This window comes from Microcebus murinus, chromosome 12 (genome assembly GCF_040939455.1).
Source record: "Microcebus murinus isolate Inina chromosome 12, M.murinus_Inina_mat1.0, whole genome shotgun sequence".
NCBI classification, from domain to species: domain Eukaryota; kingdom Metazoa; phylum Chordata; class Mammalia; order Primates; family Cheirogaleidae; genus Microcebus; species Microcebus murinus.
In genome coordinates this window covers 74,769,274-74,782,494 of record NC_134115.1, presented here as the reverse complement: position 1 = coordinate 74,782,494, position 13,221 = coordinate 74,769,274, and the positions used below count along the sequence as shown (strand labels likewise).

At 54.3% G+C, this 13,221-nt stretch overlaps 1 protein-coding gene across 2 annotated transcripts in view; it reads right to left on the bottom strand.

The window, feature by feature from the left end:
• COL27A1 (collagen type XXVII alpha 1 chain) overlaps positions 1 to 1,073 on the bottom strand; it is a 141,206-nt gene extending 140,133 nt beyond the window's left edge. Inside the window, exon 1 of one of the 2 annotated variants that reach the window (XM_076008978.1) lies at positions 758 to 1,073. In XM_076008978.1, the coding sequence (XP_075865093.1) occupies positions 758 to 840 (83 nt within the window). In that variant the 5' untranslated portion in view covers positions 841 to 1,073. Of the gene's footprint in view, positions 1 to 579; positions 728 to 757 lie in introns of those variants that run through there. The other variant, XM_012768828.3, reaches the window with a different exon arrangement.
• Positions 1,074 to 13,221: the final 12,148 nt, after the last annotated feature.

Below are 13,221 nucleotides of genomic sequence, written 5' to 3'. Positions count from 1 at the left end.
GCTTCCCCAGAGAAGCAGGAAACACTGAGGCACACAGATCCAGGCAGACTCACACACACGGAGCTTTCCAGAAACTCAGGGACGTGCAGAGCCACACAGACACGGAGACAGGAGCAGAACCCGAGACCTGGTGACCTAGAAACTTGCGGACAATTTCACAAGAACAGATAGACACGGAGATGTCCAGGCTCAGAACCTGCAGACACCGAAATACCGGAACACGCCAAGACGGCCCAAAACGGAGACCCCTCCTCCCGCAAGCGTCCAAAACGCCCTCCCGGCCCCCCGCCGGCCGCTCCCGGCGCCACCACCCACCCCCAGCCCGCCCCCGGCCGGCTCTGCCCCCGCCCGGCGGCGTGGAGCGGCGGGCCAGGCGCGCAGGGCGGGCGGCGCTCGCCAACCCTCGCCCGGCCGGGGGCGCAGCCCCTGTTAACCCTTGGCGTCCCGCCCCGCGGGGGCGCAGGAAGGGACAGGAAGCTGACGTTCCGCGGGAAGCGTCCGCGTGGCGGGGAACCCCAGCCCTCCCGAGCCCGGAGCAGCAGGAAGCTGGGGAGGGGGCGTCCCCGCGCTCGTACTCACCCCCCGCGCGCCGCCGCCGCCGCCGCTGTGCCTCGGGCCCCCCGCGCCGATCCCGCTCCCATGGCAGGCCCCTACTTCATGCTCCCGAGCCCGGGGGGCAAGTGTGGGCGCGCCCCATGGGGCCGCCAGCCCCCCGCCCCGCCGCGCCAGGCCGGCTCAGAGCGCGCGGCCCCCGCGCCCCCAGCGCAGCCCCGCGCCCCGGGGCGCCCGAGCAGGCAGGCGGCGCGGCTGGGGCCCCGCGGGCGCCCGCGCCAGGCCCATGGTCCCAGGAGTCCGGGCGCCGCGCTCGCCCCTGCCGCGCTCTTTTCCTGCTTCCACCGAAAAGGAAGAAGAAGCAGGAAAAAGAGAGAGAGATGGTCAAACTTTTGGAGGCGGGCTGCTGGCGGCCCCCGGAGGCAGAGCAAGGCCGGGCGAGGGCGCGCGGCGGGCGCTGGAAGCTGCCTCCCCGCCGGCCTGGGGGAGGAGAGGAAAAGGAAGGATTTGGGGGAAATGAAGGCGATTTAAAGTCTCGGCCCGCGGCGGCTCCCCACCTTCCCTCCTCCCCGCGCCGGGCCGCCCTCCGCTGCCCCCTGCTGCCCCCTGCCGGCCGCAGCCGGGGACGCAGCCTCAGCGGGCCACTCGGCCCGCCGGGACACCCGCCCCCTCCCCCTTGTCAGGACCCGCAAACTTTCGGGAGGAAGGGGTTGCCCGAGGCTGCACGACGACTGACACAGTCCGAGATTAGGAACTTCTGACTCGGGAGACGGGGTCCTCGAATTGGGGGATGGAGGTGAAAGGAGAAAGGGGACAGTTTCTACTCCTGAAAGGAACCCAGGGTTCCAGGGACAGAGCTGGGACCAGGACCTGGTGTCCAGAGTCCCAGGACAACCGGTGTTGTCCCCCCACCGCCGACCAAAAAGACTGCACTCCTGGGTACAGAGCGCCCGGGAGAATGTAGTGGGTGGGCCGGTTACATGTTTGTCACCGTCCTCTCTCTTCACACTACCTTGTGAGAAATGGGGACTTAACCCCCAGCCTCCAGAGTCGGCCAAAGACTCCGGGATCCCACACCGGAGCGCAGAGCCGCACACCCTGACCCACCGCAAGGACAGACCTCACACCACAACCCCAGTCCGCCCCGGGACCACAACCTCCCCCTCCGCCTCTACCTCCGTGACTCGTCCACAGGCAAACAGACTCGCACACTCATTCACTGATGCACACACACACACACACACACACACTGACCCCAGACTGAGACAACAATCACACTTATTCACATGCAGGCACGGCCACGCACTCTTCCTAGGTTCACGCGAAACACTTCCTCTGATGTCTGGCCTGGGGCGCGCCCTGAGACTCCGCGGACGCATGCACACGAGTGCTTACACACGCACAAATGCACACTATCCTGGCCAGATCCCCCCAACGTACACACCCGTGCGCACACCCCGCCACGTGCACACACACCCCCATTGCACACAGCTCTAGCCAGTGCCCGCTGCACACGTGCACACACGCACTCACTCCCCATGCGTGTACCCACCTCCCCATGCGTGTGCCCACCTCCCCATAGCGCGCACCTTTGCGCGCGCGCACGCACACACACACACACACACACACACACACGCGCGCGCGCACACACACACACACACACACACACACACCAGTACTGCCAGCGCCCCAGGAGCCCCCGGGCACTTACTGGGTCCCTAAGTGCGAGGCCGGCGGGTCGGTCCTTCCTCGGTCGCCTAACGGCATTTGTATTCATGGGTCCCCGCAGCCGCGGGCGCGGGGGCGGGGGTGCGAGGTCCCCTTCCCTAAACCCGGCGCGGGCGCGCGGGGCGCAGCGGCACCGGGAGGGGCATGGGCGCGCGGGACTGCGCCGCCGGCCCGGTCCGCCTGCGCTCGAACTTCCGCCGCTCTGTGTCCACGGGCTGCGGCGCGGGCTCCGGGCGCGGGGGGCGGCTCATAGGTGCTGAGGCCGCGGCGCCCGCCGGGCCTTTTGAAGTCTCCGCTGGGGGCGGGGAGGGGGCGCTGAAGGCAGCCTTTTAAACCGTGGCTGCACGCGGGCTTGGTCGAGCAAGGTGTCTGGTTTCAGCAAACCTTAGGAAAAGTCCCAAGCCAGAGAGAGGGGAGGTGGGGGGCGGCGGGGGGAGCCGCATAGCTGTGCGCTGCTTCCTGCAGGGGGCAGAGCACCCAGGGCTGCCAGGAGGGAGGCGGGCGCGGTACTGCGGAACCGGCAGGCGGCTGGATGGCGCGTGCAACCACAGCCAGCACCACCGCCAGCCCGGCGGACGAGTCCTTAACCTCCGCGAGGACGAGCCGCAGGGAGTGCAGGAACACCCCGCAACCGTGCACCAATTGTGCAAGCTCGTGCATTCTTCTGAGGAGAGGGGCCATGGATTTTCCTCAGGTTTTCAGAAGTCCACGGCCCCTGGCGGTTGCAAACTTCCAGTCCGATCATAGCTGATGTTTTCTGAGCTGCATACTTTGTGCCAGGCAGATCCTGTCTTTATTTACGTTTTTGCTACTTCGTTCATTGTGGAATTTTTGCATTAATTTTGACACTTAAAGTATTGCACTAGCATGTATGTCTTGATTGCTTGGGGCTTTTTTGGCACCCTGTTAGATATTTACCTCCATTACTGGCATCCCCTGGTATTTTGCATCTGTATTTGCCTCACCCTGGTCCCGGCCCTGACCCAGGCACTGTCTGTTATTATCTCTCTATATAGATGAAAAAGCTGACAGAGTTGGCAGGTGGCGGAGGTGGGATTTGAACCCAGGTAGCCTATCTCCTTTCTTCTGCATCTGGGCATGGTGATCCAAATCTTACCCTCCAAGGGTTCTGAGCAGATCTTTCCCAGCCTCCCCAGCCTCACATATCCTGCCCCTCAGCTCCAGCCTTTCTGATGTCTGCACCCAGGCTATGGCAAGCTTGGCTACTTCGAGGACTTTGTCCATGCTGTTTGGGACCAGGTTCTTCCTCTGCCCCATTTCTACCTATTCACAACCTCGTTGTCCTTCTAGGAGCAGCTCCAAGCTCACTTGACTCTGGTTAGCTGCTCTGCCCATGCCCGTATTGTAGCACACACCACATGGTGTTGTCATTGTCAGATCCACACCCAGCATGGAGCCTGGGACATGACAGATGCTGAAACTATTGGTAATTTAAATGCTTTTAAAAAAAATTCCTACAGTATGCAGTACCCCCCCCCCCCCCGCCAAGCAAGGCTCTATGGGAAGAGAGTCTGCCACTTTGGGCACAGGGACAAAGGAACTTCCGCATGGTCCTGCCTTCTGGGCATGTACACATTTATAATGGGACAGAAGACTTGCACAGCAACTTGGGATAGGAAAGAGAGGCTGGATGGGAGACATCAGACGCCACCATGTCACGGAGAACCACCTGCAACCGCATAAAGATAACACAAGGAAAATGTGACAGAAAGATAATAATACAAGGAGAATGTGATAGATGCTATCAAAGAGATATGGATCTGTTGTCGAGCAGACTAAGAGATGGAGAGAAACCAAGGAAGGCTCCCAGGAGGAGGTGAGATTTGGATCCTAAAGGATGTGTTGGATAAACATGCAGCCATGGAAGTGTGACATCTCCAGCAGAAGAGTCACAGAAAGGCCAGGAGGGTGGGGATGGATTTCAGGCAGGGTTTGAAGGAGAAGTGGGAGGGGGGCAGTGGAGAAACTGTCCAGTTCTCCCCACTGAACCGTATGGGTGACACCACATGGCGCACTGGCCACAAGGCCATTTCCAGGCAAGGGGTTGCATTTCCTCAAAGGTCAGGCAGCAGGCCAGTGGCTGAGGGCTAAGTCGTTTCCAAATCTCACTCACAAATCTGAGTATGCAATGCTTAGCACCAGGGAGCCCTGCTCCACTGAGGACAGCCTAAAAGACCCATGGAAACTCCTTGAGAGCCCAAAAGAATTGGCGGCATACCCTCCCGGGGCCTCACTCTCCCCATCTGTAAAATGGGTGCATCAGACATGATAATGTGCGTGGGCCCTGGGAGCTTGGGAGTATGAGACTGTTATTCAACAATAAACCCAATTCAGTGAATCCTTACTGAGGGCTAACTGCATGTTGCTAGGCTGGGAGGGAAATGAGGCTCATGGCTGTCCAGGAGCTCACAGTCAGCTGGAAAGAGGAGACATGGATGCACACCGATAAGAATTCCAGGGAAGGGGCCTTGCATTCTGCCGCTGCCGTCCCTTTACCACAGTCCTTCTGCCAAGGTGGTTCTGGCACAGAGCCAGCGACAGCATGAGCAGCTATGAGGGAGGCTGAGTCGAGAAGACACTGAGCCGTTGCCCACCCTGTGAAGGGGACAGGGCACTGACCTGCCAGCCTGAGCAGGCCATCTCTACGGGGCAGAGGGCAATGCCTGGGAACCGGGGGACAGTGGCTGCCAGGCCTATGTGGACACTCCAGGGATGAGGCAGAAGGGAGTGCCCGGCCTGGTGGGGACTTTTGGGGACCACATAGTTTGCTCCCTGCGTATTACAATATGCAAGTCCCGTGTGTGTGTGTGTGTGTGTGTGTGTGTGTGTGTGTGTGTGTGTGTGTGTGCAGGAAAAGGGGGGTCCCTTCACATCCCAAAGAGTGCTCGGTCAGTGTCAGCAGGTGATGACATCATCAAGTGGATTTCGAAGTGTTGAAAGTTCGTCCAGTTCAATGCCCAGGTGGTTCCATGATCTTGGCAGTCAAGCTCACATGTGGCGAATCTGCTGTCAGAGACACCAGGGAGACAGCTGTGTTAGGGAATCGCCACCCCCCTCCATCAGCTGCAGGCTGCACTCCGAGATCCCGGCCGGCTTGCCACCCTAGGTCCAGACCATGCCTTGCTACCCTAGGTCCAGACCATGCCTTGCTACCCTAGGTCCAGACCATGCCTTGCCACCCTAGGTCCAGACCATGCCTTGCCACCCTAGGTCCAGACCATGTGGGGCCATCCATTCCTGCTCGCGGTAGTTCCAGGGAAAGTTGGCCAATGCAAATGCCGTTGGGTGCTTCCCTTTGTCCCGAAGTGAGGACAGAGAAGCCACACATGCGCACACCACTCTGCCTCCCATGCAAGAAGCCAGCTCCACAAGGAGCTTTTCAGATGCATCTCTAAGTATCATCACGCCAAAGCTTCTTTTACAACGAGTGTTGAAAACTACAACTCTGAAATCAGCCGAAGCCTGACGCTATGGCCGGAATCGCTCTGAAAGCAACAACCCCACGCTCCCCCCAAGCCATCCTTTCTCCGGGCCCAGCGCTCTCATTTCCTCATGAGTGCCTCATCTGGCTCTCCTTTCATATCTTCTGTCCTTGTCTCCTCCAAGGGCACTGCAGTTTTTCAATTCACAACCACTGCCAAGTGACCAGAGTGACAAAGCTCAAGGGTTTGGGTGGCATCTGACTAGCACAGAGTTGAGCGAGACTGTCACCTCCTCCCATATATAGTCTACGCTCCCGTTAGTGCAACCTGAGTACATATTAGCTTTTTTGGCAATCACAGCACAACATTCACACGAACCTGATGACCGTGAAGAAGCCCTAAGACTTTCTCACGTGCCTCTTCTGGGGCAGTAATGTTTTGTCCCCCTGCATGGAGCCCTTATTAAATATCGTCCATCCTTTCAGCCTATTTGGACTGATGCTTATGAATGTGCTTCTCTTATCTTTGTGGCTCAAGGGCTTATGACTACTTGGCACTCAACACTAGTTAAAGAATGAAACTTACTGATTAACAGTGTTACTTTGTACCTATGTGTCTGAGGAGTTTCGGGGTAGTTTGTACCGACTTGCCAGCATTATTTATTGATAGTTATGAGATTAATGATTTGTACCCAGCCTTGGTGAGAGGCATGGAAGGCTCTGCCACGGGGACTGGTTACATAGCAAGAGCATGAGCAGCTGGAGAGAAGAAACCGCAGACCAGACACCACTAGGGCTTCCTGGCTCTGGGGGGTTCCGTGCACAAGTGGTGGCCCCTGACCTGAGAGAGAACGTGCATCCTAGTACAGCCCTTCAAGGGGGTGGACTGTTGGAACTCATGCCTAGGCCCCTCCAGACTTCTTGCCACGGGGCAGCCTCTGGCTGTAAACCATATTCTTATTTTAGTGAGTTGCAACATTGTACCTTTTCCTTCGTAGGAGGAGTGGTGAATCGCCCCTCTCTGATTACCTGTCACAGCAATTGCCATCGTTTCCCTTTTGCCTACACAGACGCTGGTGCCGGTGGCAGCGTCCTGGTCCTGCACTGGTCCTGGACAGCAGGTAGACAGGGTTCCTGCTAAAGAAGGCTGGCAGGACTCAGAATGACAATACTGACACATCACCACTCCCCTCCCTTAGAGTGTCAGATTTATTTATTGAAGGGTATATCTTTTCCATATTTTCTGAAGCTTTTAAACCAGATTCTTATTTGGGGGTCTCACCTGTACTGATATCTGTCTATGGCTTTGATTTTATATGAAGCCCATGCCTGGCTGGCACCTGAGGCTGGCTGCAAGGTGCGGCCAAGTTGACACACCTGGGCTACTGTCACGGCACCACCTTACATTAGCCACAGGACCTTGGGAGACAGACTCCCTTGGCTCCTCTGAACCGGTTTTGTCATCTGTGGAACTGGGGTAACTAACATGCACCTCCATGGTGATTATTCATCTCTCCCAATGCCATCAGTCCCTGGGAGGTGGGTCACCGGTCAAATCCAGCTGGTCTTGGCATGATGTGTCCCCCAAGCTAATGGGGTCACCTCTCATTGCCTTGGCCTGCAGAAGCATGATTTTTCTCTCTTGCTATCCTTGTCGTCCCTGCTGGCAGTGGCCAACAGCAGGCTGCCAGGTGCAAATCCCAGTTCTAATCCAGGCTCTATGGTCTCGGGCATGTCATTTAACTCTTTGTACCCAAGTTTATCTATCTTTGGAACTGTGATAATGATAGCATCCCCGTCTTTTACATTGGTATGATAATAACACCTACCTTGCGCCTATGATCTGTGGGTTAATTAAGTTGATGTATATAAAGCCCTTAGAACAGGGTCTGGTACATAGCAAAAGTACAACAAATATAGATTGTATTTACTACTAGTAGTAGTACTTTCTCAGATGGTTTAGGCGCCAGTGGCTTCAGAATAAAATAGCATTCTTGAAGTGAACAGCTAATGAGGACATGAAATCTTCTGCCAAAACTGGCATTGTGGTGTTCTTTCTCCCGGATGAAAATCTCTCTGAGAATCATTTACCCTTAACTCTGATGCCCCAGGGACTGCTGTCCTATTCCAGAAAGCCCCCCACAGGTTTGGATCCACGTTCCTATGCCCAGTGGGTCAGGGAAAATAGCACTTCATGAGCCTGGGGTCTGGTCCCTCAAGTTGACAAAATGAAGCCCATGGGGTCAGGGACCCCCCAGTGCTCCCATAGAAATGCAGCAAGTCAGGACCAAAATCTCTTCTGCCAGTGGAGTCCTGGAACCGGCTCATACCTGCTCCTCCTGGTTCATGAGAGCAGGTGGCTACATTTTCAGGAATTTTGTGAGCTGCTGTCAAACAAGCTATCATTAAAAAGTAAATTGCATGAACTTATAATTAAGTAAGTTGTATTAAAAATATGGGGTAATAAATACTCCAAACTCATCTCTTTCTAGTTATTTTACTGTTTTTTGTGCCCTGGAGGTCATTTATATCTATTGTAAGTGGGTGGTGGAAACACTATATAATGATGTTCTCCTGAGTGTCTCTTCTCAACTCAGTGTTCAGGGACATCACATAGGTAGCTTGAAATTGGTTGTGGCTTGGGTATTTACACCTCAGAAATTAGCAAATGCTATCAATCAGGGCTCTTTCCCCTGAGACCCTGGTATTAACCAGTTATGAGCTCACACTGCTGTCTCTTACCTGGGTCAGTGCTCTGCACCCTTCAGAAGCAGGGAGCATCCTCCTCCCCTGGATCTACAGTCTTGTTTCTTGAGCATAGACCCAGATCTTACTCAATCTGAGGGCACCACTTGCTGCTGTGACCTTCTCTGACTTTTTGAAACTTCCTTCATTAGCAACATCACACATTCCAGCTACACTCAGCTCCTCACAGTTTCTTAAACACAATAGCTTTTTCTTTTCCTCTGGTGCTTTTCACATTGAGTTCCTTCTTTGGGAGGATGTTTATCCTCTCCTTCTCTATATTCTTATTCTGCAAGATGCAGAAGGTATCTCCTCTGGGAAACCTTTCTTAAACTCTCCCACTCCCACCCACCCTCGCCCCATTGCAGACTGCATAGAGTGGTGTGCTAGCAAATATTTAACAACCAGCTCTCCAGAAAGGGAGGGAACAAGTCTTGATTTTTAACATCTGCCAATTTCCAGGGTGTAAATATTCCCATCGTGGCCCGTTTCAAGCTACCAACATGCTGTCCTTGAGTGAGAAGTTCGGAAGAGGTGTGCCAGCCGGTCTGAGCCGACCCCAGCACACCACTGGCTAATCAGAGGGCTTTTCTGTCTCACAGCAGCTCCCTCTACCTCCCCCACAATGCAGCACCCTGCCAAGCCATCTTAGAGCCTAAAGCAAAAGGAAAAATCAGTAACACTTATGCTGTCTTCATTTAAAAGTTGCATCTTTTGTTCATCATGATTTTTTGCATTAATTTTGATTCTTAAAAGAATATTGTGTTAAAGCATGATTTGTCTTGATTACTGATTTTTTGGGGCCCACGTTGAATTTTGTTCTGGACATGCATCCTGGCCCTGACCTAAATAGCCCATATCACACTGTTACAATTACCTTTGGCCCAGCTGTTTCCCCACCAGGCCGTGAAGCTTGGGGACAGGAATTCATCTCTGTGCTCCTAGGAGTTGGCACACAGTAGGTGCTCAATAACTATTGTCTGGCAAGGGAGTAGACGAATAGATGGATGAATCAGTTCCTCTATTTCTTTGCCCGTAATAAGATGCATTGACGAAAGACATCTTCTGCTTTTCACCAGGGGCAGGTGTTGAGTGTTTGAGTTTCAGCTGCTCCAATTCAGCAAAACTTTACTCTACTCCTGGCCCCTGGGAGCCGGCTCCCCTGCTGGGCATTTTCACCAGGGCCGATCTGCAGATGCCTCCAGCCTTGGGCAGCAGTGGGAGGAGGTTGAGTCTGGAAAGTGGAGGCTGCACTGGGCCCAGAGTGGGAAGTCCCAGAGAGGCCGATGTCTCTGAAAGTCCAGGCCTCAGGAGGTGGCAGAGTTCTGCCTCTGGATGGGTCCCCAGAGATTGCCATTTGGCAGGGGCAACGGAAAGGAGATTCCAGCAGCAGATACTGCAGGACGACTTCCAAGTCTACAGTTTGATGGGTCGTCTGCCATCTGAGGACACCACGACTTATTTGTGTGCCTGGCCACTTCCTCACCCTGAGGACCACCAAAAAAGAGATCTGCAGACGTGGCATCACTCGCTTTCCAGACCCTCACTGGACTACAGTTGGCATGGGAGCAGGCATTATAGCCATGGCCTCTGTTTATTTCTTTCAGTTTTTCCCCCCTTTGGATACAGGGTCTCGCTATGTTGCCCAGTCTGAGCTCTAACTCTCAATCCTCCTACCTCAGCCTCCTGAGTAGCTGGTAATACAGGTGTGCACCAGCGCATCCACACATGGCTTCTGTTTCTTAAGCACTTGATCTCTGCTAGGCCCACTGCAAAAACCTTTACACATAATTAGCTCATTGATTGCTCACAAAATCCTCAGATGGCATCATTATTCTCCTCTTTTCACCCATAAGAAACAGAAAGGTTGGCAATTTGCCCAAGGTCTCACAGCTGGTCACGGACGGAACTGAAAATGCTAACCTAGAACCATCGGATTCTGCAGCCCATGATAGTAACCACCTCTAAGCAAGGAAAAGGAAATTCTAATACAGGACACCTTTCCAACAATGGTGCCTGTGAGAGCCAAAAACAGGGGTGACAGTGGGCAGATGCAACCATTTTTGTCCTTCCTCTGACCTGGCCTCGTCCCCTGCTCCAGTCGTGTTCCCTGCTCTCCCAGCCCACCCGTCACAGAAGTTCCCGGGGCTCCTTTTCCACTCACTACGCCATCCACCTCTCCAGCTGGTCTCCAACGGGGAGCTGAATGTCCCCAAAGGGGGATTATTCAGCTCGAAGACACTTGTAAATTCTCATTTTGAGGGGCCAGAGGAGGGGAAGGATGTGCACAAGCAGTGAGCACCTCCCATGTGCCAGGCTCTATGTACACACGCCAGGGATCCTTCAATCCCCGGCTGAGACGGCAGTTGCTCTCCCATCCCCAGCTTCAAGGCTTGTGTTGTCCAATATGGCAGCCACTATCCACGTGTAGCTATTTAAATTGCAATTGCTTAAAATTAAAAAAAAGAAAAATAGAAAATAAGTTTCTTAGTTGCACCAGCCACACTGCAAGTACTCAGCAGCCACAATACGGGACAGCGCAAATATAGAACATTTCCATCCTCGCAGAAAGTTGTATTGGACAGCACTGTGTTGAGTAAGAACGGGCGAGGACTCTGAGAATGACTTGCCTGGAGCCACACAGCGAGTTGTAAACAGAACTGGGATGGGACCCATATTTCTCGCTTCCAAAGACTCTACTCCCAGAGCTTGGAATAGATTTGCCACTGCCTGGCCCCAGAACAAGGAGGATTGTTTGCCTGGGATGGTAGGTCGACTTGGGAAACCAAATAAGAGATCTGAAGACTGTGGGTGAATACCAAAGTGGGGAAAAGGAGCCAGCTGTTCTTAGGCCTATTTTTATCCTCCTGCCTAGATATCCTAGTGAGCTGCCCCCTCCTCCCTTAAAGCTATTTTTATCTCAAGAGCTGGACTTGGAACCCTGTCTTCCTTGGATGGATGGAAGGATCCACTGACATATAATTCTAGCATCGTCCCCCCCCCCCCAACACCCTTGCTTCACAATTTCTAAGGAGGGTTCATACCATTCTCTAATGCTGGTCTTATACCAGTTGGTGAGGCCACCAGAGTAATTAGTGCAAGCCCCAAATTGCAGCTAGGGAAACTGAGGCTTAAAGGGGTGCAGTGAGCGGTTTCAATCACTCCTATGTGTTAAAGCTGGGATTTAAACTCAGGCTTAAATAGGTCCCTCCTTTTGGGGCAGGGAGTGGATTTCCCATGAGGGGCATCTGTCAAGGGATGGAAAACAGCCTGGCTTTGCTGCAGAGCTGCACATCAGCCCTTTCTGGCTGAGCAGACAGGCTGCTCCGCAGCTCTGAGCTGCTCTTCCCTGGCGCATATGCAGGGAATTCTAACCTTTCTCTTTCCTTCTCCATAGTCTTACCGGGACTCTGGCCAGTGAAAAAGCTTTCACTAAATTGGAATACACCCAGGGCCCGGGCAAGATTTTATCATCATCATCACCATCATCAGCTGTGAAATCTAACATTGCATGCAATCCTCATCCTTCCCTCTCTTAAGGCCTCAGTTTCCCTGCCTGAAACTTGAGCAGTTTGCCCCGGAGAATCTCTACAGGGCCTTCCTTCCAGCGCCGGCTTGCCGTTTCTATGACCCATTCATCCAGTCAACAAATGTTTATTGAGCTCTAGCAGCCTGACGCGCGGGGAAATGCAGGCCCGGCCTCTCCAGAAGGCCCCTGTCCCGGCTGCTGTGGCCACATGCGCAGATCTTCCTGTGTTTCCAAAGGCAATTTATGGGAAGCATGTTATTCACCAAAACACACTCGCCCCATCTCTCAGGGAAGGAAAAAAATCCCTGCAACCCCAGCAGGAACCGAGCTAACAGAGGACAGAAACCCACCCTTGTTCCTCCGGGCGCCTTCCCAGAGGCTCACGTCCCTGCTGAAAACGGGGAAGCTGTATGCGGCCGCGTCTCTCTGGGGCTTCTGCAGACCTGGTAAACAGCCCGTGTTTGTCCCAGCTCCTGCCATCCTGAGAGGTCAGCCAGAGCCAGGGAAAAAAACAGCCCCGTTCTGTGCCCGGCCTGTCCCCAGAGTGGGGAAAATTGTCCATAAATATTTTCATCTTCATGGTCACCAAGGGAGCTGAGAGGAAGGCTTTGATTCTCCAGCCCCTGGGCCACTCCCTTCCTCTAGGGACTCCGTGGTCAAAGCTGACCTGGGTGTCCCACCTTCCACCCCCAAATTACAGGCTGCTGCCCACGCCGCCCACCCCTAGGAGGTGGTGGGATTAGAGGTGGGACCGCACTGTGCCACCATGGCTGGCCTCAGGGCTGGTAGAACAGCCCCTCCCAGGCGGCTGGTTTCCTGCCCGGCCCTGGGTGGTCACGGCAAAGGAAGGGAGGGCCCAAAGATGGGGCTAGGGATAGGGAGATGGCGCCTGGAGTGGGAGGTGGCGCTGGGGGTGGGAGAGGCCCAGGGTTGCCACCTTGATCTCTAGTTGCCTTGTTCATTAGGCCCATGTTGACATCCTGAGCCCTTTGCTGACCCTGGGAGTGATTTATGGCAAAGCAGGTCCTTAGAAATTAACAGACTTTCCAGATCTAACTAAAGAACAGCTACTGGCAGAATTTCAGTGATAGCCAGGGACAAAGACATTCAGGATCAGGAGTCCAGATCCAGAACTCCTAAAACCATCCCACACAGAGAGCTCCTGTGCCTCGTCCTTCCTTACTGTAACCTCCTTGCCTATCTGAAGAAGACACCTCTCTCTTCT